This window comes from Sapajus apella, unplaced genomic scaffold (genome assembly GCF_009761245.1).
Source record: "Sapajus apella isolate SASKATOON/1434 unplaced genomic scaffold, GSC_monkey_1.0 scaffold7, whole genome shotgun sequence".
In the NCBI taxonomy this organism is placed as follows: Eukaryota; Metazoa; Chordata; class Mammalia; order Primates; family Cebidae; genus Sapajus; species Sapajus apella.
The window spans coordinates 17,667,942-17,693,892 of NW_022436947.1; the positions used below are offsets into that span (position 1 = coordinate 17,667,942).

Here is a 25,951-nt window from a genome sequence, read left to right on the forward strand (position 1 = left end):
ACACTTTTATATTTTGGTTTCAGTTTTATTTTTTGAGTCCAAATACTGCATGATTTATTGAACCAATATTTTGTTTTCAGTCTTTCTGTTCTGAACATAGAATATCTCTGAATAATGAATGATACAATCTTAAATTTGTCCAGTCAAAGCATTGAACTAATGGATTATAATAGACTCTGTAGGAAGTCCTCATTCTTAATAAAAGGCTAACTCTAAGATTTTTTGAAGTACTAGATAGTTTGTAATTTTAACCCACCAAACATTGACTTCCACAGGTTATCTAATATTAAAAACTCACACAGCTTGACAGAGGTGAAGAAATTCAGGTCAAGAAGTTTGAATGAAAAATCATCAGCTGGTTTCTAATATAGCCTAGGGTGTTATTTACCCAAGCTGTATAAAGAGACCCTTTGAATTTCTGTAAAATATTTTTCCTTGAGCCAAGGCCATTTATTTATTTGATGCCCATTGATTTGTACACTACTCACAATCACAGGCTTAGAAAACTGCAATCTACGTTAGCTGTGTCTTTTAAATGCTTTTTCTTCATACCCAGGTAGCTAACAGCTAGTGGGGCAGGAAAATGCCACTGCCTCTTTCTGAGCACTGCGTGAGATAAGGGTGCTGCTGTGGCTGAGCAAAACCCCTGTGCTGTGTGAAAGAAAAGGTGATCGCTATACAGTGGCTTCCGTGGGGAGTTAGGGCTGTTCTTAATTTGTGTCCTTAGGGACTTGAGAATTAATTTAGGAGGAAGAAAATATCTACTCTCCTAGTACAGTCATTTCTTCTCTTTTGTGGAAGCCTGCTGCACTCAAGGTTCTTGTTACTTCTCCACCTTCCTTTCTCTGAAATGTGTCTTCCTGCTGTTCTTCTGTCTCTCCCTTTCAGGGCCTGTGCTGTCTCATTTGTTGGCAGCTAAATGGAATTTATTATGCTCCTATTTTCTGAAGCAATTTAAGTACATGATTGTTGTATATCTCTTATCACAGCCAAAGCTTTCAAAGAAAAGAGGAAATAGGGAAGAGAAATAAGCAAAGTTGACATTTTTCCTGTGTCAGAGTGAAAAACACCTTAAGCCCTGGAAAAAAAAAAAAAAAAAAAAAAAAAAGCCTAGGCTTGAAGATCAAGTTATCTGTGTTGGCAGAAATACATCTAAGTATAAAAACAGCTTTGCTGAACAGATTTTTAAATATCTTTTCAGTGCCAGCTCTAGGGAACTTGAACTTCAAATCTGGGATTCTTTGATTGTATCACTCACTTCCCTTCAATCTGCTAACTCCTAGTTATTCTTCAGGTTTCGTCTTAGATAATTTCTTTTTACCAGTTAAGTGCTTCATAGCAACCCATAGTTTCCTATTTATCTACAGTTGTGAAGCATACTCACCTTTTTTTCTAATTACTTATTTTCTTACCCTTCCATCCCATGAGATTTGAGAGCTCTTGAAACCAGAATAATATTTTATCTACTCAGTGCCTAATACATTGATTAATGTATAGTGAACACAGCACTTGTTGAATGAATGAAAGAGTATGGTAGACACTGTGAGATCTATAGAACTACATGAGAAATTCCTTCCTTCCCTCCCTTCCTCCCTTCCTCCCTCCCTCCCTCCCTCCCTCCCTCCCTTCCTCCTTCCTTCCTTCCTTTCTGTCTCTCTCTGTCTCTGTCTCTCTCTCTGTCTCTCTCTCTCTCTGTCTTTCTTTTGAGGTGAAGGCTCACTCTGTTGCCCAGGATGGAGTGCAGTGGCATAATTTCAGCTCACTGCAACCTCTGCCTCCCTGGTTGAAGCAATTCTCCTGCCTCAGCCTCACAAGTAGCTGGGATTACAGGTGCACACCACTGCACCCAGCTAATTTTTGTATTTTTAGTAGAGATGGTGTATCACCATGTTGGCCAGGCTGGTCTCGAACTCCTGACCTCAAGTGATCAGCTCACCTTGGTCTCCCAAAGTGCTGAAATTACAGGTGTGAGCCACCACCCCCAGCCGAGAAATTTATTTCTTATACTCTTTTGGGAGAAATGGAATTAGCAAACATAAAACAATTATAAAGCAACTTGGATCCAAATTTCATTGCCTCTAGTCACTGAAATAAAGACACTGTATACTTGTGTGTGTTTGGGTGTTTTTACAAGTACAATAGGATTTCAGATACAAGTGATATAATTATTTCAAATCAAAGAGGAATCTTCATGGAAGAGGTAGAGTTTGAGTTCAAAATTGAAAGGTGGAAAGGACTTAGATATAGAATATATTTGGAAACCGAGATCTAACTACATTATGCTATATTTGTTAGGGCTAAAAACTTGGTCTGGAAGATAGAGTTAAATCAGTCTATCATCTGAAAAATACAATGAGGTAGGTAAAGTAGGTGTTTCATAAAAAGGTCATTATATTTGAATTATTACAAATAAAATAGTTTACCACCCTGCAGAGCAAAAGATGTTGTCCAAATTACTGGAAGAAAAGAAATTGCATTTAATAGAGCAACCCTGAGGAAAATTGCATGCAAAGATTAAGACATTGGTTAGAGTTGAGAATATTACAATATGAAACTTAGCCTTAGCCTTTAAAAACTTTTAAAAGGGAGCTTTGAAACAAGCATTAAACTTCAATAACACTCTAAGGCCTACCCAAAATAAGGCTGTATGCATTTAAAAATTATTATTATTATTATTATTTTTTGAGATGGAGTTTCGCTCTTGTTACCCAGGCTGGAGTGCAATGATGCGATCTTGGCTCACTGCAACCTCCGCCTCCTGGGTTCAGGCAATTCTCCTGCCTCAGCCTCCTGAGTAGCTGGGATTACAGGCAGAAGCCACCATGCCCAGCTAATTTTTTTACATTTTTAGTAGAGACGGGGTTTCACCATGTTGACCAGGATGGTCTCCATCTCTTGACCTTGTGATCCACCTGCCTTGGCCTCCCAAAGTGCTGGGATTACAGGCATGAGCCACCGAGCCTGGCCCAAAAATTATTTTATTTCTAAGTGATAATAATTAAATGATAAAATATTTTCTTTTTGAGCTATTTTCCTTATAAGCTTTTAATCAATCTTAATTGATAATAATACATTATTTAATATTAAATTTATGCCGTAACAATATAAATTAATTATAGGGCTACAGCTTCGCATGTACTGGATTAAAACGAGCTGAGAATCTAAAGTTTCTGATGACGATTCCTACCCCTGAGTAACATTCATTTGGCTTTGATCAGAATATGATGCCATTGATTTGAGAATATATGAAATATAGTTGTTTTTAAGAGGTGGCTTTGCAGTTCTCGATGTAATTTAGCTAATGTGAAATATGAAAAAGTAGATATAAATTGGTGTTACAACTAAAATTTCCTCATGATACTGTCATTCTGAATACAGTTTTATATAATGTCTCTATTTGGTTAGTCCACATTCCTGATGATCTGTTCCAATACATAGAGCTTCTATTTAAACCTGACATTAGATCACTTCTAAGATTTAAGTGGTTGCAAGAATGGCATCAATTGGGCTACAGGGACACCAGAGCAATTACAATTCATCCAACATTTGAAGAGTTGTCATGATCAACATAGTCTTGTTTATGAACAATTATCATTAGGGAAAGAAACTGAGCCTTTGTACCCTGAAGTAGAGGAGCAAATAGTAAGTGTTCACTGTGAAATTTTTGGGCGATGCATCTTCTCTAAAAGTCTGTGTCAGAGGGAACAGAAGCAGTGGCAGACACAGAGGTACTACCATTAAAGATTATCTGGTGTTTCCTGAGTCAATAGAGGACTAATATCACCCCCCTGGCTTGAATCTCTAAATTCTTAGCCTGGGAGTCCTCTGATGAGCTTCAGCACAAGTGAGCTTCATTTTTGGTCCTTCGTTTAAGAGGTGGGCTGGGTTGAGAGGCACCAAGCCAGATTTGGATATAGGAAGTTAGAATCTTAGCCAGCATCAGGCAGGCAGGAACCACAGCCCAGCACTGCTAAGATAGCAATATAGCTCTTTCACTATGGACATCTGCTTTGTGAAGAATTTTGAACTTGTTATAGACGTATTTTTATAGGACATTAAACCATAACTCACAGCATCCCTTTTTGGTATATCTTTAGGTCTAAATATATTGAGGATTGTCATAATTGCTCTACAAAAGTTATCTTCAATTGGCAAGGCAGGATCAAGACATACTTATATACACTCAATGTAACTGAACCAAACAGATAATTGTCCTCATGTGGTTAATGAGTAATTCCATACATCTCTCAAATAATTTAATGTAAAAACTAGTGGCAAATCCTGAATATTGTAAAAGTGTATGAACTTCTACAGACTGAACAACTATCTCTCATGTTTGTTTTTTTCTAAAATATTTTACTTTTGCCCGATCTGCAAATTCTTAAATTAATTTTCTTAAGCTTTATTGATATTTTAGTCATAAATCACATGATATTAGAGTTTTAGTAGAAGGAACAAAGTTGTTATTTGTAGCCTCTAATTAACTAATAATTATGAACATAATATTGTTTTTAAGTGTTCAGCTCCAAAAATATGGAGAACACCTAGTGGCAAAACAATTGAGATGGATACACAGTTCACCATCAGAGCCAGAGAGCTGCAAAACATCTATAAGTGCATTATGCTGAAAAATATCTCTCAGGATGAGAGGCTCGATGTGCTCTTAACTCTTAAACACACTGTAAAGGTATGTTAACTTTCTCTTAGTTTGGGGGTAGAGTTCATTATCAATAAAAAATAATTAATGAAATACTAAAAAAAATAAAGTGTTTTATATTAAGAATTGTTTTGGTATAATTTGGGAAGGATATGGTTTATGCATTAATATTTACCTAAAAGTTCTCAAAATATGTTGTAATACATAATAAATATGTAAATATAGCATAATGAATGTAAACATATCTTTGTGCAGTGAATGCAAATATATGCAGTATAGTATGAGATTAATAATTACATAAAATAGCAATTATAATCTACATATTTTGACATTTTTCAATGAAAACAATTATTTTTAGCAGCTTTAAAGCAGGACCATTGTATTTTTATCTTTTTTTCTCATCACATTGATTTTCTGTGTTTTTAATCTTACTTTTAATGAAAACAAAGTTAAGGGATGTCACAGATAAAATTTTCTCAAGAAACAAACTCAGAGATGGGGTTTATGTTCAGAATTCCTGTGAAGCAGTAAAGAAAGCAGAGTTGACAGATAGATAAATGAAATTGTGGTAGAGTTTCAACAGTGACTTCACCCAATGTCATGGGGAATTCTGAAACTGGAAAGGCCATCCAGAGTTGTCCTGAATTGAGCCAAGTGGCCAGGACATTTTACTCCCACATTGATCATTTATTGAATGGGCTACCTCCAGCAGGGCATGACTTTGAATGAGATAACTCTCTTTATTAGAGAGCAATCTCAGAAAGAGCATAATTTGAGAGTTGTCAGCCAACAATCTACCAGGATGGGGAGAATACACATACTGCTGCCTGGATCCACTTTCATGTTGTAGGTTTTAGGAGTAGCTCCTCCGGATTTAGATAGGCCCCAAAGCAAGGGTGATAGGAAACATTGCAGCGCCCATAGTAGTTATTGGCTTTAAGGCTACAAGAGATACTCATGGTTTCCTTCTTCTGTCTATTTTAGATTTCCTTCTCCCTCAACTAGCACCTTGACTGGTCTAAGAGGCCCACTTTTTGGACTGACTTGCACCTTGAGAGGTCTGAACCACTGGTCACTCTGCTTTTCTCAGACTGAGGCTACCAGACTTCCATTTACTGTCAAAATCAGGCAAAGATATGCCAAGAAATGCCTATTATCTGGGTCCCAAACATTTTCTTCCCTGTCCCTATTGGGTAATATCTGTACCATTGCCTTTTGAAGATCAGAGTCAGTTACCTCTATAAGCAAGGAAACACTTGCCTTGCCTGCAGGTTTTTTGGCCTACAGAGCCTAGGCATTAGTTGCAGCTCAGAGTTAATAGGCCTTGCACTGTGTCATACATTAGAGACATTTTTCCTCTGGGAATTAAGATCTCTAAACTTGAAGAGTCCAGAGTTACAGGGGCGGGAAGCAAAAATTTCCCAAGTAGTAAGTGGGACCATTTTTACTTTCACATCCTCTGTTCCCAGGCTAGGGCAGTTTCAGGGGCTTCCACTTGGTCTTCCTCATCATGATAGCTCTTACCCCACAGGTCAAGAAATCAGAGGTAGGGAGGCTGTTCTAACTATCAAGTATTCTATTCCAACTGTATATTCAAGGACCAGGGAAATGAATGCTGGGTGGCTCTGTGAACCCAGTAGATCCATTATGAGCTGGACCTGGGCCAGGACTCGATTTATTTTTTGTTCTCACATACCCCAGACTCACAGGATCCTGGATCTTTATACTGCCACAGCGATTAGTCATTTGATTCAGGATGCCCCTGAGAAGAAACACCTTGGATGAGGCAGTTTTTTTCAGCTGATGGTAGCTATCTCTCTTTAGGCAAGATGGCTGTCTTCAGCACAGGGAATTCTCAGAGAGAGGCTCAGTGGAGAGCTGTCATTTGCCACAACCTGTAGCTGAGAGACTGCTTTAGTGCTGAAGTAGGGCTAATCTGGGCAGCATACTCGAACATTCATTACAATGACTATGTTTTCTATATTCCTCATTAAAGGGGAAAACCCTACCATTATTAGGACCATTGGTATAGCTCTTGCATTTTGTAGCTCAAATTAAAGGAAATATTAAGCTTATATTATGTGAATAATGTATGTATACTGATCATAATGTAAGCTCAATATTTAATGTAATCTTATATAATAAGTAGCCAATATAGATAAAATTTTTTTGGGTTCTGAATTGTGCTTTTGCATTCTTAATAAGACACTTGGCAGATCCTCCTTCAGTATGGCATAGAAATACAGGTTGTTTCTGAGCGACAATATGTATTAACTAATTAAAGGTTATACATAAGCAGTGGATTAGATAACTACATGGGCAGTCTGTTTTGGTCATCAATATGACCAAATTGCCAGAATGCGTAGATAGGGAGGGAGGGAGAAGCAGTAGGTCCAGAGGTAGGAAATAAACATGATATTTATAGAGGGCAGTAAAAAGACCAGCTTGGCAAAAAGAGAATGCACACAGGGAATACAATAGAAATCCTGACATAACTAGGACCAGTAATAAAAAGGCCAAAGGATGGGCTCATAAAAGGCAAATCATGCATGTCTTAATATGTTTAATATGAAATATTTATATTAAATTTACTTGAAAATATAAAAATATTTTCAAGTAAATTTACTTGAAAATTTTTTGATGGAGGATTAAAGTCTTTAAGCACAACTCAAATTCTGACTCTATGGCTGCACAACCTTAAAATAAGTTAAAATATTTATGTAAATCAGTTTTGTCATTTGTAAAATTAGTTGCTTTGAGAATATATATGTGTGTGTGTATATGTATCTATATACATGTATAAACATATACATATGTAAACCTATAAACTTAAAAAAATATATGACATATATATATATATATAAATTCAGTGCCTTACAAAGAGGGGGCTCTCAATAAATAATAGGTGTTAGTTTGATGACAGTTACTAATACAGACCAGTGAATTTTAAACCTCAGTACACGTTAGAATCACCTGGAAAGCCTGAGAGAGGGAGAGAATGAATAAATATGAGAATAAATGAGTATAATACCTAGGTCCCACTTCAGAGCAGTTAAATTAGCTCCTCAGGTGTGAGGACAATATTAAAATTTTTAAAAATCTCCCTCAGGTCCTTCTAAAGTGCCTCCAGGGTAAAGGACCACTGATGCAGACCCTCATATTAACCTCACCAACTGTGTAGTACAAAGTACAAAAGAGCATTATTTTAAAATTAATGACTTTATCTTCTGACGCCTTAATTCACACTGTGTATCTCATAGTTTTCCCTTGGGCAGTTGGAGGACCTTATAAATACTTCTATATTGATGACTGAATTCTTACTTGTGGCTTTTTCAAAACCACACTCACTTCTATTGCTTTATAAAAAATATTGTGACCTTTAATAAATATACAGAAAAAATGAATAAATTATGTATGTACAGTGTAACATATATGAAACAGGATGTTGCCAATATTTCTGGTGTCCCCTTTTCCCTTCGAATTATAACTCCTCTTGTCATCTCCTAGAAGTAACTACCATATTGACTTTCATGGTAGCCATTTTCTTGATTTTTCCTCATAGTTTTACCACCTCTGTATAAATTTTTAAATAATACGGTTAGTGTTACTTATTCTTGAATTTCATTTAACAAAATTGTACTATATCTATTGTTTTGTGCCTTGAGTAATTTGCTTAAAATTAATTTGTAAGATTTAAGCTTTTGTTGTATATAGCTATAGCTCATTTATTTCCATATATTTTATCGTATGAATAAGCCGTAATTTATTAATGCAATCAATTTATTTATAGACAATTAGCTGTTTCTAATTTTCAGCTAATGTGAACAATAGAGATCTATGTGCAGATTTCTTTAAAGCACCTAAGAGTAGAATTCCTGGGCCATAGATTGTACATGTCTGTAACTCCAGTATGTTGAATAATGCCAATTTTTTTCCAAATTAGTTGTACCACTTTATACTATTAGCAATGTGTCATTTCTTTTGCAATGTAGATTTTGGTTTCTTTGGGTGGTAATTTTGCAAATGAACTTAGTGATTTGTAAAATTTTATACTATATATTTTTGTGTTTTGTATAGGAACATGAATGTAAACTAACTCAGGAAATTCTAGAATTGATTGACAGAGAGGTTGACCTTATGATGAGAGGAGTCAAACATCATAACCTTGAAGGACTCAGGAAAAGAATTGCGACACTCTTTTTTCATTATATCAAAACACCTCTGTTTAATCCTCAAGTTGCAAAATACCTTAAGGTAGTCTACCTTTTTCTCTGTATTTCTTTTTCAAAATCCTAAGATGTGGTATAGCAAATTGAAGTATATTCAAATTTTGCTTTAACACTTTACTTGGAGTTCATGTGAAATACCATTTTACTGGTGCTATCTCCTTGGAGTGGTTATTTTGTCTGTTAGTAAACTAAACTTACTCATTTGACGTCTGTATATTTCCAACCTTGAATTCTTTTCTAATCTCTTAGCCAACTTTCCAACTGAATATTGTATTATGTTGACTGCATCATGATATCTCACGCCTCTGTGGCTTTGTACATACTGTTGGTTTCCCTGGAATGCTATTCCCTATTTCCCCAACCAATTCCTGTTCATTTTCTGAGACTCAACTCTCGTCTCTTCTCTTCATGAGGCCTCACACGGAGTTAAATTCTTTGTTTCTGAGCGTCTACGTTATAGCTTGTTTGTGTTCCTTATAACTCTTATCACATAGTTATAATTATGACTCAACAGATCCGTATGGATATCCTGAGAGAACTTCAAATGTAACGTATTTGAATTAAACTATCTTCTCCAACTCCACCGTCGTTAGGCTTCTGTGGAAATTTTGCTCTCGAAAGCCGAGATAAATGCTTAATTGCCTTCTTACTGTGCAGAGCTTTCTAAAACACTGTTAGTAGAACTCTTGGGATAGAGAATGTTGTCGTAGAATTATAATGTTTTATTTCGCTGGTTATTTTCAGTTAAAATTTACTTAAAAAGCTGACTAAACATCTTTAGCTTTTTTGAAAAAAAACAAAACAAAATCTCAATACTTAGTCAAAACTAGAAGAATAAAAATTGTTTAATTTTTATATGTTTTTAAACTGATTTTTTAAAACCTGATTGTATTGCAAAAAGAATATTAAAGTGTAACAAAAGTCCAGGAGAAAAGGTTCCCATTATGTTATTTCTTATTCAAACCAGTGTTTCATTTGTCCAAGCCACCTTCTTTCTCTGTAGACTTATTCAGTTTATATTTGGAGTAACACAATTGATAGAGTTTTATGTTCTACACTTTTACATAATGTTATCATTTTATTTATTTTAAAATTTACCTTTGGTAAAATTTACTCTTTCTGGTGAGTTCTGAAAAATGTGTGGAGTCATGTAACCAGTAGCACAGTCAAAATAGCAAATAGTCCTATCACCCCCCAGAATTCCCTTATGCTGCCACTTGGTAGTTAGTCCTTCCCCTAACTTCTTAATCCTTGGCAAACACTGATATGTATTTTATTTTTATAGTTTTGTCAATTTCAGAATGTCATATAAATGGCATCATACTACATGCAGTCTTTTGGGACTCACTTCTCTCACTTAGCATATTGCATTTGAGATTCACTCATGTTTTTGAGTGTGTCAGTGGTTTGTTTTCATAACTGAAAAATATTCTAATGATCTGGATACACAAGAGAGTTTTAAAACTCCATTCACAGTTGTATGACATTTGGATTGTTTAGAGTTTTGATTTTTTATGAATAAGTCATTATAAGCATTAAATATGAGTTTTTGGGTAAATTGATTCTTTTGGGGTAAATTCCTATAAAATGGCATGTTGAATCACATAGTAAATGCATGTTTACTTTGAAAAGAGACTACTAAACATTTTTTTCCAAACTGACTGCACCATGTTGCATTTCTACCTGCAGCATATGAGAAATACATTAATTAAGATAAAGGATTTAAAGTTTTTTCTTAAATCTAGGACAAATCTGTGGATTATCCTGTACTTGCTTTTTTGGGGGGATATACTCTTTAATATCTCAAACTACAGGATTTAAAAGAAAAGTTACTGGCTTTAGAAAGGAATGGTTCATTTGCACATTTTTAATAGGCATAGTGGGAGAAGAATTTGAAGGAACACCACTACCCCCACAACCACTTTTTGGGAGTAGGCCAGGATGAAGCACCCAGTGTACTCTGGAGAATTCTTAGAGTTAAGTTCTGTAGCTTAAATGGAGCCCTCTGTCATCATACTCAGAATGAGTTATCTCACTTGCACAATTTCAGATCGGTAGAGAATATTTTCCATGGCATTATAATGAATGGTCTATCCATCTATAATAGAGAGGTGTGCTAACTCGTTTTCATGAGGTTGACTGATATATTTGCTAAATTAATGCCTAGGAGGCAAGAAAATAAAATAATCATCCAAGGTAAACAAAATGTGTAAATCTCAGAATAAGAAAACCCAGATAAGTTGTCTTTTGGATCTTTGATCATATCCTTAGATCACTCTTCTTTTCTCTGAAATAATTGCTACCTTTTAAATTTATATATTGTCTTATTTCCCAAAATTATAAGACATGGGACAAAGAAGATTTCAAAGAATATTACCCTTTGGGAAGATGGAGCATTTAGTAAAAGTAAGGCACAGTAGAAGGGAAGGTTCAGAAACGTAACAGATGTTCAGAACAAAGTAAAATATTAGAAGGGATTATAACGGTAAATATTTGTGTGTGTGTGTGTGTATTTAAGAGAGAAGGTTTAATAGGCAAAAGAAAGAGAAAAAGAAAATAGCTCTCTCTCCTGCAGAGAGAGAGGGGTGCCTGAATGGGTCTTCCCTATAATGGTAAATGTTTTAAATTCACATTGAGTAAGAGAAAAAATGTTATAGAATATTGATGCCCATTTCCTTCTTTATAAAAATGTTTTTGAAAGTATTATATATCACATGCAAACGCTGTTCCTGCTTGATCTTTACTTTCATGGAAGCCAGAGGTACTCATGTATCATAAATTAGGAAAGACTGGCTTATATATGTCTTGATTCAGTTTGTGTTGAAATGATCACCATTCACTCGTTCATTCATGACACTTTAGCCCATAATGAAGGACTGGATTGATTATTTTATGGAAGAATTACTTTCTGTCTACTGCTTTAGACATAGAATTTCAAACTTTGAATATTAATAATTTGAGCTAATCTAAATTTATTTTGAAGATAAATGGAATGAGAAGAACAATTGGTTTAGCGGGTTTTTACTTCTATGTGAATCTAGCTATTGCCTCATAGAAATAACGAATGCAATGTAGCACTGAAAAAAATCTAAACTCTTCTTAAAAATAAAAACCTCTTCCTATTTTCAGTCAATTAATTTTCTAAGTGATTTTACCACAAATATCTAAGAATTGATGAATAACAGATTTTTAGTATTTTGGCAGGATGAATAAATACTGCTTGAAATTTAGATTTTGTATAGAATAGGAAGTTAATGGAAAAATATAATTTTGTGAATTAGCTAACTGTTCTTTTATCTCATTCTAAGATAAATTAGCTCTATTGGTTGGGATCGTATTTGACCCGGCCTGGCTTTTAGATACTTTTTTTTTTTTTCACTCTGTAGGTCCCTCAAGACCCATTGAAATTTTATAAGAAGATTTACTTTTGCCACAGTTGCCAGCTTTATTTGCCTTCTACAGAGTTTTCTGTGTCATCCACCTCACGCCGCATATACCGGTGTCGTAACTGCGTTAGCCTTGAGAATGAGGCTCAAAAACGAGAATCATTTTTGAAGTACAAATGTTTACTTCAACAGCTCTACTATACAGAAGCTGATTATGAAGATGATTCTAAAATTGCTTTCTTGATGCAGGTATGGTCAACCAGGGGTGTCAATTATAGCCGAAGCTTGTCAAGGAGGCTATCTTGCAATCTTGATGTGTGTGTGTGTGTGTGTGTGTGTGTGTGTGTGTGTGTGTGATTGTTTAATGACTATTCCACTAGATTGTAAGCTCTGTGAGGGCAGGAGTATGCTTTTTCCCCCCTCTTGCTCACCATTATATCTCTATAACCTAATACAGTACGAGTTTTATTTAAGGCCTTTAATATTTGTTGAATGAATGATTGACTTTTACAGAAACTGGTGTTGCATATACACATACTAGTGTTTATGAATAACAGTAATAATTAGTGTAAACCAAATGTGACCATAATGGTAAATAACACCAAAAGTGAAAGCTAAGTCTTATAAAACGTAAAAGGAAAAAAAAAAATGTAAGGAAGGGCTTTCAGTGGATACTTGTCTATGTAAATGGTTGGTATGGTACCACACAACTGGAAAGTTTCTGGCCAGAGTTCTTTTGGATGAATCATTGCATTGGATCATTGACTTTATCAGTAATTTGCTTCTCATAAGAACTCCTAGCTCTGTGACAGGGTGGAGCCTGTGAGAACAGGAACTCTGACCGGAATTCCTAACTTAACCACTATTTTGGTATTCCCTGTATATCTTTTTGGTTATTCCATGACTTCTATTGGGTTGTTTAGGCCAGAGGATAGTCTGTGTCTCTACAAAATAAAAACAAATTCCTGACACTGGTTGGACTTACGTAAGGGGGTGAGAAAAGAGAAGGACTTACTTATTGTTGATATGCTGCCAACATTAGCAACTTATTAATAAAAGTGTGTTATAGAGCACTGTTTATCTCATTAATAATATTTGTGTTCACAGACTGTCAAATAAGGTCAAATTTTCTGTAAATTACAGTTATTAATTAACTAAATTGTATTTAATACCAAATAGGAAAATAGGCACTATTATGAATAGAAAACTTTATAGAGATTAAAAAAATAGATTCCAAATGTGATGTGCTTTGTTAAAAAATTCTAAATTCTTCTAAATCAGTAGTAAAAATATATTTTTATGACAAACTGATATAGGCATGCATGATAATTCTCAATACTCAATTAGTACCTATATGGCTTTACACACTTTATTGAGTTAATCAGAACAAAAAACCTATCAAAATAGGCATTATTTATATTCTGCAGATGAGGAAAGTGAAGCACTGAGAGGTTAACTAACTTGTCCAAATTTATGTTACTAAGTACCAGCACCAGGATTGAAAACTAGGCAGTCTGGTTCCTAGTGTCCATACATATAAACGCATGCTGTTCTGCCTCAGAAATGAGTTTCCAAAATAATGTTTATCTTTACCTGTTTGGATGCACTCTGATATTTTCTATTCAATCCCAATCTACTTATTCTAATTTCCATTTGGAAAACTTTGTATCACCTAAGAGGTAGCAACCCACAGTTCGAAAAACACAAATTAAAATGATTACATATTTTGTCCAATAGAATGAATGTTATTAATAAATATGTTTATTTCAGCTTAAATTCTTATTTGGTATTTTCTCCAGGAATTGTTGACATGACAGATATATATTTCCTTGTAAACAATCTCAGATTTACTATGGCTTTATTATAAGTCATCTGCAAGTGCTACCTCAATATTCCATATTGTATTAGTCAGAGTTCTCCTGAGAAACACAACCAATAGGAAATTTTATACATATATGCTATATATATACATATAAGGAGATTTGTTACAAGGAATTTGCTCACATAATTATGGAGGCTGGTAAGTCTAAAACCTAAGCAGCTGATGGCCCACTTCATGTCTGAAGACCACCAGGCTGCTATAGAGCCAGGAGGAGCCAATGTCTCAGTTCAAAGGCCATTAGGCAGGAACATTCTTCCTTACTCGGGGACAGGTTCAAATTTTTGTTCTTTTCAGGCTTTCAACTGATTGGATAAAGCCCACTCACATTATGGAAGACAATCTGTTTTACTCAGTCTACTGACTTAAATGTTAGTCTCATCCAAAACTACCCTCACATAAGCACCAGAACACTGTTTGACCAACCATCTGGGTATCCTGTGGCCTTGTCAAGTTGATGTAAAATCAACCATTACACATATTGAATGAAAGAATTTTAGGGGAGCATTGTAACCTTTCAGATAAGGATAATCTCCATTAGATGTGATTTAATTTAAATACTGTACCTGTGTAGGGTTTTGGTCTCTCATATTACTCTAATATTTGTCTACTAATCCTAGACATTGTAAGAGTCCAGTAGCTTCCCCCTTGTAATGGGTGTAATTTTGATTAATATTTATTTCAGTAATAGTATTTGAGACATAATTTGAATATGTGAACATTCTCTTAAAACAGTAAATCTTGTGGACAACAGGAAAGATTAGCATATATTAAATGTGAAGATGATATCATGTAAAATGAAAAGGAGAAAGCTAAGATATATAAAAAGTAAACATTCTGCTTAGACAAGAGATTTGAGTGTTGTACTAGTTACCTTGTTTATCTTTAGTGCATACAGATACTGCCAAATATAATAGGCAATAGTATTGCTCTATTATTGCAAAAATTTCAAGTACAATGACTACTTGTAGAAAACTCTGAGAGACTGCCAACCACACTTATCATGTGCACATTTGACATTCACATGCAAATACTTTATGATACAGTTTCAAAATTATTAGTACAGTTGAGCAACTAAATTAAAAACAAAAGTATAAACAAGATGCATTTTGAATGTAAGTACAATATATAAAACATTGAATTTTAAAGTTCTATAAATTTTTTTCATAGCAGCTGTGTACAGAGTATTATCTTTTTTAGCATTAAGTAAAAGCTAGAATGCATTAGTTGAGCTTAATATATTGAATTGCCAGTTTATGAAATACTGTCATAGCTGATGATGACAGATTCTTTTTGTTTTTTACTTTGGTAAATTATTTAGGTTTAGTCTACTCATTTTGCAGAAAAGATTTCTGCTCTCACACTTTTTCGCACAAACTTTGGAAAAAATTATTCTTTTGACATGCTTACACTTTGTTGAATTTGTCCCTCTCTGGCAATTCTAAATTTATAATGCAGACCCTATGATAAAAGAGTCATTCCAAGAGTTTTAGCTAATACAGTTTACATTTTTAAAAAAGTTTTAAACAGCTATTTGACTACCTTTTTATTAAAACAACTAAGTCTTTTAATTAACACTAAGTGAATTATTTATCTTTATTAAATCTCAACTTCCTGTGCTCGCGTCAGCATCCCATGTACTAAAATTGGAATGATACAGAGAAGATTAGCATGGCCCTTGCACAAGGGTGACATGCAAATTTGTAAAGTGTTCCATAAAAAAACTAAACTTCCTCATTTGTAAAATGGCAGTAAAAGATTTTAAAAGGTCCCTACAATGGCCCTGAAATTAAGATGGTACTTACTAATGAATTTTCAAAAATCATTAAATATCATATATTTATTAAGGTAACATTATAGTACTATTAAGATTATATTAAGGTAAAATTAGCATACTGAAAGAAATTTATACTGCTTACTCTAGTTTAAAATGGGGACAAAACTGTGAGACTGATAATGTAGTTGAGGCATAATGAACAGAAGTTTAGTGAAAACTAAGGTGTTATGTGCCATGGAAACCTAGTGAATAATATTTCACTTCAAAAATACCCTATAATTTAATTATTTCCTCAAGTAATATAATACTATTATAATATAATAATCTTATAAAAAACAAATTTTATGGTTAGGAGAAAACCACATTTTTTAAAAACTTGCTTTGACCTGCAGCTACAAGATATTCAGTACCTGACAGAGAACATCTGGGCATCCCAGTCAGTCCTCAGTGCCTGGGACAATCTCAGTGATCTGGCCATGGTCAGATGGGATAAATCCCTGGAGTGGTCCCCCTGGAACTGTATTCTTCTTACCAAAGATGAAGCAGCTGCTCATCTCAAGCTAACAAGTATTGAAGAGGTAAGAAAGCTGAACTTTATTTGGGAAGCTAATCATTGGGATTATTAGAGATAACTTGACAGCCTTAAGTACTTCTAGTATATTCCATGCTTAAGTACTTCCATCATATTAAGAAACAGAATTTATGGATTAACAGCAAAAATAAAATGGATGCTATATATGGCACAGATTAAATAAAAGATATATATATGTGTATGAGATTTGAACATATCACAAGTCCTAAATATGATACCAATCTCTCCTAATAGCAAGTTTAAGCACATTCCACAGTAAATTCCATGAAGACACCGATTTTGTTCAGCTTATTTGCACCTGTATCTCTAATACCTATAATAATGCCTGTCACAGAATGGAGTTAGTATTTGTTGAGTGAATAAATGAGCATTACCACCAGATAGGTATTATGGAATGCAGAATCTTTCTTTCTTTGATTAATTATCACGAGTCCGCTTAAAAACACCCAATTCCCAAATTTTGTTCATAATTTTGTGGTCTAAATGGCCATCATACTGATGGGGTATAGTTCTGATGCTTCATTTTTCATTTGCTTCCAACTTGCTGGGAGTGAAGCAAGTACTATAAACATTAAATGCCATTTACTGTAACTTTAGTAACTTAAAAGATACAATCGGAAAAACGTTTTGATGAGTAAATTGAGGGGTTCCTGATGAGTTCCTAGAGAGCTCCATTTACACTAAGCCCAGGATCCCAAGCGTTAATACTGATTCTCTATATTCTTTAATTCCACACAAGATGTCAGGGAAAGGAAAGTAATGACAAAATACAATAGTTATTTAAAATAGTGTGATTCCCTGTTTGTTTTTTTTCCAATGGAACAAGGGGTGATGTATAAAGATAAGAAAGCAGGTAAATTTTTAGTTTTTAAATTTTGTTTTAGGAAACCAGGCTAAGAAAAATTTCACCCTAGGGATTGAAAGAAAAGGTAGCAATAAGTTGAAGCTGTATTAAATGTGATATTTAGTAAACTAAGCTGCCTCATAAATGTTTAATCACAGGAAGCATAGCCAATACTAGCAATATCGTTTCATCTAGGACCCATGATGAGATTGAAGTTCATTCCCAAAGCTGATATTCAATTAATCCACACAACTCCCTTTGTGCATTTAATCAAATTGCTGCAGTATCAAATTAAATGTTCTATTCAGATGCATTTCTAATTCCAGAATGCCAGTCTTATCGAATTTCTGTAAAGAGAGCCAAGGCTTGCAACCAGACACACTGGAAGAACATTTGCCTTTTTTATGGTTTTGGGCTGATATAATTTTTTAACTATTAATTTTCAGCCTAGTTAAAGATTAGTTTATATCTTGCAGAAAGATGGAACGTTTTCAGAATTTTCTTAATGTTCAGAGATATTTGCTTTCTCAGGAAGTAAAAAAAAAAATACTTGAAAGTTAATATGACACAGGTATAGGAAACATGGAAAAATACTTTCGTTATGTGAACTTTAAGTGAAGCAGATTGATCTCTCCTTGTGTGCACATTGGCCAAAGTAGGAATAATCATGGACTTAAATTCAGTAATCCTGACCCATTACTCCCCGTCTCTGTCCCTAACAACTTACAGGACATGAAAACCTGCCCTCTTTACTTCATAAATTTTTAGAAAGATTAGCTAAATATGTGGAATCAATAAAGAGGACAAAAGCAGCCCTTGCTCTGAGTTCTAGCTTTACCATTCACGAGCTGGGAGAAATTGGGCAAATTTGTGAATGTTTCAATGATCCTGTTTTCTCATCTATAAAAAAAAGTTAATGGTATCTCATCATAGGGAAGCTTTGAGTAGACCATTATTTAAAACTTTCGGAATAGTTTTTGGCATGAATCAACTTATGTAGTAACTATGAAAACACTTTAACAATTTTTGATGCATTTTATTTATTTTTAATTTTAATAAAAGCAATATATTATTGGCTTAGAATCTGAACAGACTAAAAGAATGTATTGTAGAAAGTAAAAATCTTGGAGGTTGGGGGAATAGGAAGGGATTTGTTAAGGACACAAAATTATAGCTAGATAGGAGGAGTGAGTTCTAGTACTGTTCTATGGCACTGTTAGATGTCTATAGTTAACTATAATAGTTTCAAATGGCTAGAGGAAGCATATTGAATATTCCCAACACTAATCAATGTTTGAAATGATGAATATGCTAATTACTCTGATCATGATGTATGTATCATGCCATCACTATGTACCCCATAAATATGTATAATTATTATCAATTAAAAATTTTTTTTACAAACAATGAATGAATAAATAAAGGGAGGCAAGTAGACAAATCTCCCATGTAGAATTTCACAAAATTTATGTAGATACTCTCTACTCTTAAGGAGATGGAGAATAACTCTCCACCCTCTAAGTGTGGGCTGTGCATAATAACTTCTTTTCAAAGAGTATGTTATGGACAGAAGGGGAAGAACTTTGCAGTAGAGAAACCTGACAAACAGTACTTCAGCCAGTAATTAATATTAACAGCAGCTGTGGTGTCATGTTGATGGTATGTACCCTTGATATGATGTGAGGAGAAGGATGCTTCACCTCTGTGGTCTTCCTCCCCAAAATCCATCCCTTCAGTCTAATAATGAAGAAAACATAGGATAAACCCAGATTGAGAAACATTCAGGAAAATTTTGGTGTGGGGTATATGGGTCCTTTCTGTAATATTCTTGTAACTATTTGTATACCTAAAGAATTTTTGGACATAGTTTGAAACCACCACATGGCTATTTCAAGAGAATAGATCTATTTCAATGGGGAAAAAAGGTCTCCTGATGTTCACCCATCCTTGTCTCCACATTGCAATGGTAATTACTATTTCTTATGTACATAATAATCTATTGAAATCCTTCTGGAAGTTTTCTGTGTGTATGTAAGTATATATACTTTTGTTGTAGTATAAATTTCATGTTAAATGACTCTGAGAATTAGCTTTTTTGCTTTACTTAACAATATAAGTAATAACAATATGGAAAATATTCAATTATTTAAGAGTTATCTATTAGTCCCTTGAATACATATATCATAATTTATCTCAACTTTAATAATTTATAGTTCTGTAAAGACACTTTGGAAACCTATAAAGTCCTGTATATAGGTAAGTTAATATAGCATAATAAAGTATATTCGTTTTTCTTGAATGAAATATTGGATAAGAAGCAGAAACAAAGTTAGATTAGTTCAAAAGATGACTATTTAAACCTAGTAAATTTTTCTGTTAAGAAGAAATTTTAAAATAAGCCCAGAATACTCCGATATAATGCTTTCTGTTCCTTTGGTCCTTTCAGTGAGGGCTTTCTTTTGTCTTTGATTCGACCTTCTGAAGAGACCTTTCTTGAAGGAATGTCTTACTCTCAGAAAATAAATTTTAGGAAGAAGTACAGGTAGTATTTGTGATTTGATTGAAAAGAGGGCCAATTAAGATTAATAGGTAATAGATTGTATTTGTTAATTTAACCAGAGTTTACTTTTGAATGTGCCACATACTGTACTAATTACAGAGAAACAAGGAAATTTAATGAATATAACATTTTTTGTTGTCTCAGCTGCATTTGGGTTCACCTGCAAGAACAGAATAAGCAATTTATAATGACTTAACCAAATGTGGGTCTAGTTTTCTTATGTAACAAGAATTTCAAAGGTTGGCAGTTTGGGCCTAGTATGGTGGCTCCACCTTGTTCTCAGAAATACAGGTTGTCTTACTTTGTCCTCAGCCATATTTAATCTTCAGCTTTCACTCTCATGCTTGGTGGAGTCTTAGTGATAGGACAGCTATGTCATCTTCTTCATTGCATGTACCTCTCAGTAATGGCAAAAAGCTAAAAGTGCATGATAGGTGAGTCTTCCCACTCTTAAAAGTTCCTTTAAAAGGCTGTATTCAAATAAATAAATGAATAAATAATTATATAAGGTTATATATATTATATATAATTAAATAATCACAGAAGACATTTAGTTATCATGTCTCCTTAGGTTCTTCTTGGTGGTAACAGTTTCTCACTTTCCTTGTTATATTGTTATATTTGTTTTTTCTAACCTCAATATATATGACATTAATAATGTAATTGATTACATATATATTCTAACTAGACACCGTCAGAATAAAGGCTAAGAAAGCTGGACACATCACACCCTATGCAAAATCAGGCCTCCAGTACAAATGGAAGAGAGAATGAATATTGAGTTGGTAACTGGCATTGGTTTAAACTTAGAGAAGTCAGAGGGAGAGTTGGGGAAAACTTCCAGGTGTAAGTATCATAGGAGCTGAGTCATGAAAGGTGATGTACAACGTGAGAAAAATAAATGTAGTCTGGGATGAAAGAACTGACAAGCAAAGGCACTGAGGCATGACGGTATTTTTACCTGGCAAAATATATCTGTGATATTTATTAGAATTTGATTTTTTTTTCTTTGCAGGGATATGAACGCTCATTTATTCACAAGATCAAACACAAACATATCCTGGCTAAGAACTATTTTTCTCAGATTCCAGTGCTGGCTTCATTTATACTTGATGATGATGAAATAGATGAGATCAGACAGAAATATCGCTCAGACACGACACCTAAGATTATAGAATCCCAGAGGCCTCCTCCTTAGATGATCCAGGAGTATTTGTTTGATGATCGGTATTTTTTTCACTGCTAATAGGGTAATACAGAGGTCACAAAGTGTGGAAATGGAATTTAATCTGTTTGTTGATTTTGTTTTTTGTTTTTTATGTTATTTTGAGATCTATGAAGAGAAACATTTCTATCTATGTGTTTTGTTGTTAGGAAGTTAGTGCTAAATTGAAATGCAATTTTGTTACTGAAATTAATATTTTGCAGTAAAGAAAACATTTTAAAATATATGTTTACATTAAATTTTAAAAAATTTCAAGCATATTATAGTTAAAATCTAACATCCAAATAAAAACTAGACCTAACTTTCACGTTATTTATTTTAGATAAAATGTAGTTATAGGAAGCTAATCAGTATATGGATGAGAGGAAACATAAAATGCTCTTTCTTGAAATCTTCTATAAGTAGGATAAAATAATTTATAGTTTAGTACATACATTTGAATTTTTGCAGTTTATTGTCTGCTTTCACCTTCCATCTTTCTCATAATCCCAATAAAACAATTTAAACTATTTGTAAATAAACATAAAACTTTCATTCTGGAGCTATTAGCATATGCAAGCAATACTCCCTGTGGGCAATGGTGAAACTCTGTAAGAAGAATAAACTTGATTAAATAAACCATAACAACCCCCTTCTCCAATAAACTAAAGGAGCGACCTTGACCACGTAGATGTTAGGGACCTACAGTGATGAACAATGGTTTGCCAGTCAGTCTTAACAAGAAATGGATGGCACCCTCAATATAGCTTAAGCTAAGGAGAGTTTATTTACAAAGGGCCCTATTACAAGGTGTGGGTAGTGTGTAGGGAAACTAAAGGAATAATAGTGCAGGAACCCAGGACCAGTATCAGACAGGCCATCTCTCTCTAGTCTCAAATGAACTTAGGGAGAAAGTCTGAGAACCCAGAGAGAATGTAAAGAAGATAACAGAGGATCAATGACTAGCTGTGAAGGGAACAGCCAGCCAGGCATAGGGGAATCTCATGAACTAGAGAAATACTCAGTTTCATACTTCTCCCTTCCTCCAGTCTCCTGCTTGGGTTTCCCACTGGCCAAACCCAAAAGGAAAGCAGAAGGGGTAGGAGTTAGTTGACAAAATTTTTACGGCTTCGAGGCAAAGAGCAAGGGAAGAATATGTAAGGGGGAAGAGCAGATTTGAAGGGCTAAATAGACAGTATCCAGGTGGAGAAAGAACTAGAAGTGAAAATCCATAATTCAAATAGCAATATTTTACCCACTATCACACACAACATAATTATATATACATAAAGTCACATGATTGTTTTTCTAATTCCAATCAGCAATTAATGGGGCTGTTCTCTTAAGTTTAGTGAAGCTTAGAAGTTAAATACTTGTTCTGTCTAAATATCTGACAACATTTTAGCAACACATTTTGTAGGATATCTAAAATTTTTCCTTACCTGGCCAAAGCACAGCACATGGCACTTGTTAAGAAAGTAAACATCCAGGAGGAAATTGCCATAATGTTGTCCTTTTTAAGGTCTCATAGACAAATCTGGTACCTCTCTAAACAATAAATTACAGGTGGGACTAGATTGGGAACCATTGTGATCACTGATAAACTGGCAGCAATTTAACACAGACAAATGCAGGTTTACACTGGAATGTAAGTGGCTAGATATTTTATAAGACGCTTCAGGAGAATCCCATAGCTCAGAGAAGGAAGGACTGGGGAGGTAGCAGAGAGGGCTGGGGCGGCAGGCAGTGAGAAGAAAATAGCCAGAGATGGGGAAATAAAGGATTTTAGAATTCCCCTGTTGACCCAAGGGTGAAACACCTGGAATGGAAGACTTACGGAGTAAAACGGAGAGGAGAGGACAGGAAATTTGAAGTCTGAAAGAAAGAGGTGAGGATATGTATTCCCTTGGTTTCTCCTATCTGCTTTTTGGTCTTATGCTGTCACTGTTACAACTCCACACGAGATGGTCATAGGAGACAGTGATAAAGATAAATCTATCAGAAGGAAAAATTTCAGGTGGTACGTTTTTTTGTGGGACGAGAGATGGCTGCTAGTATAAATTTAAAAAGATCCATGGGAAGCAGCTAAAAGGTTGCTGAACAGAAAAGAGACCTGGGAAGAAAAATGCTAGAAACTTGGTGATAAGGAGTTATGGGGGAGTTGCATGTGGATAGGCATGACCTATGTAAGTGTGCTCCAGGTGGCATTCACTGCAGAAGAAGCTGTCAGTATTCAAATGGACAAGATAATTCCTCCTGTGGATGTCAGTCAGCTTCTTTTGCTATCCTTTCTGGTGGTTACTCCATGGGTCCATTTACAAAGTGACTATGACAGTAGAGATGGAGCTTATTCATGGGCTTAACCACAGAGATTTTTTTTCACAAAGGCTGATTTGGCTACTGCCACTGCTGTGTGTCTAAACAACATAGGCCAGTAAAAAGCCACAAAGTAGCATTATTCCCCAGGAAAACTATCTGGCCATCTGGTGACTGGTTCATTATGTTGGATCCTTTCTGTTATGAAATGGGCAGACATTTTTTTTTTCTCATGAATATAGATTTTTATTAGGCATATGGATTTTCTTCTATGTTTACAGTATTTCTGTCTATACAATCATTCAGGTTTGTACAGAAAGCCTTACTCATCACCACGGTATCACAAATTATATTGCCTTCAACGAAGGAACTCATTTTACAGAGAAGGAAGTGAGACAATGGATTCATGCTCACCAAATTAATTGGTTTTGCCATGTCTCTATTACCTACCTATAGATGCCTTTATAAAATCAAATGAAATAGCCTACTAAATGGTGAGTTATGGCACTATCTGGGTGACAATACCCAACGAGGTTAGAGTGCTTTCTGACAGGATGCAATGAATTAAAATAATTGGCTATATGTGGTGCTGTCTACTTCATAGCCAGAATTCACAGGTTGGGAAATCATGGGTAGAGCTGGCTAATAGATACTGCTGTCTCTCCTATTTTTAGAATGCATGGAACTGGAGACAAAAGGATAAAGCAGAGGGTGACCTCTTTCACTATTATACCACATAACCTACATAAAGAATTATCGTTTCCCATCCCTTCAACCTTGGACTCATTGGACTTGGAGGTCTTAATGTCCAAGGAAGGAGTTTCTCCAGGGAACACAGTAAATTTCCACTGAATCAGAATTTGAGACTCACAAAGCAATTCTTTAGAGTCTAAATAGTTAAGTGTGTCTTCCTAAATGAACAGGCTAATATTTCTACTTTCCATAGGTTGAAAGCTACCAATAGCTAGTTGAAAACAGCATTTTCATATTTTTTTATTATAAGATTATTTTATTCTCATCAATTTTCTAAGTTATAGTCTCTGGCAACTCCAAATAATATTCCAGGAGTGTATCCAGTAAAGCAATATGGTGTATCACATCTAATGCTGCCCTCGATGTGATAATAGGGCACCATTAGATGTGATACACCATATTGCTTTACTGGATCCAAGAGCTGCCTGTAGGGATAATAATATATCATTACATAATGAGCATCATAAAACATCATTTTGGATTCCAAAAACTAACACACACTGTATTTTGTAGAGCAGTAATATATATTTCAAAGTGAGACTGTTTCAGAGGGAGACCTGAAAAAGAATTGAATCAAGAAAATAGTGTGTTAGATGCTCTTGGTTAGGAGAGTGCTGATAATCCTTTTACCAAATTAAATTTAATGCATGGCAGATTAATAAAAAAAAATTCTTATATACCTCTAACACACATAGAAGACAGATCAAACTATTTTTAATGAATTTAAAATTTAAAAACATACCTATACTAAATTTTGCTCCTGATAATTCAGAAGGAAATATTTATATAAAAATTATACATTTATGTAATCAGGAAAGGAAAATACATACTAAACTGTGAACCTTTCAGATATGAGTAACTGGCAGTAATGACAGAGTCAATGTCTGCTTTTCACAGCAACCTGTCAACAGTTATGTTTGTGAAACATAAACGGAATTTGAATTTCTTCACTTTGACATACAATGCAGAATAAATTCCAATATACGCATGCTGTAAGTGATTGCTGTCAGATTCTAGAGAGTTGACATTTTTACATCATTCAAAACAAATTAACATATCAAAACTGAATTCAGAAATGTCTAATTATTGCTGACTTAAGTCACTTAGTGTGAAGATGACTATGAGGGATGCAGAAACAAATAGATCTTGAACAGAATATAAAAGTTTTTGCACCAGTCAGAAGTCTATATTTTTCTGACTCTGACAAAGTAATTTACTGGCATTGGGTTTTTCATGTCAGTATTAGATTTGTGAATTGAATTAGGTACAAGCACAAGTTATGAAAGAAGGAGATTGGATTATTTTTTCCTAATAGCTTTTCAAATGACTGTTATCATCTGTGCTTATAAGCCTATCTCTCTTTGGTAATATGCATTTCCGCATGCTGGGTTCCCCTCCCTGCAGCCCCCACCATGGTATTTTTTTCTATCTTCACTTCCCTGCTTCTGCTTATTCCAATTTTACGCATATTTCAAGATCAGCCTAGTTGTACCTTATTCATTCATTTACTCATTTATTCCAAAACTTATTTACTTATTGAGTTTAATACGGGCTGGTTGTTACGCCTTGGGGCTGCAATGTCAAGTAACATATTATCTACAACCTCAAGGAACCCATGTAGACAGGCTGATAGTTTCTGTGTCTATGTCTGTTAAGTGAGGTGGGCAATACTTCAGCAGCACAATTGTTAAGAATTAGAGAATGTATTTGTGAAAACATATGCAACACAGGAATTGTGTAATGTCTGTTAAATG

General features: G+C 34.5%; 1 protein-coding gene and 1 non-coding gene across 5 annotated transcripts in view; both read left to right on the forward strand.

The window, feature by feature from the left end:
- Nucleotides 1-22,340, forward strand: part of IQUB (IQ motif and ubiquitin domain containing) — a 64,563-nt gene extending 42,223 nt beyond the window's left edge. For 3 of the 4 annotated variants that reach the window (XM_032276121.1, XM_032276122.1, XM_032276124.1), the window contains 5 exons: nt 4,517-4,687; nt 8,735-8,911; nt 12,273-12,521; nt 16,321-16,506; nt 20,940-22,340. In XM_032276121.1, coding sequence (XP_032132012.1) covers nt 4,517-4,687; nt 8,735-8,911; nt 12,273-12,521; nt 16,321-16,506; nt 20,940-21,122 — 966 coding nt within the window. In that variant the 3' untranslated portion in view covers nt 21,123-22,340. The remainder of the gene's footprint in view (nt 1-4,516; nt 4,688-8,734; nt 8,912-12,272; nt 12,522-16,320; nt 16,507-20,939) is intronic. The other variant, XM_032276123.1, reaches the window with a different exon arrangement.
- LOC116550449 lies at nt 15,768-15,874 on the forward strand. The gene has a single exon (XR_004268418.1). It is a non-coding gene; the product is annotated as a U6 spliceosomal RNA (small nuclear RNA).
- Nucleotides 22,341-25,951: the final 3,611 nt, after the last annotated feature.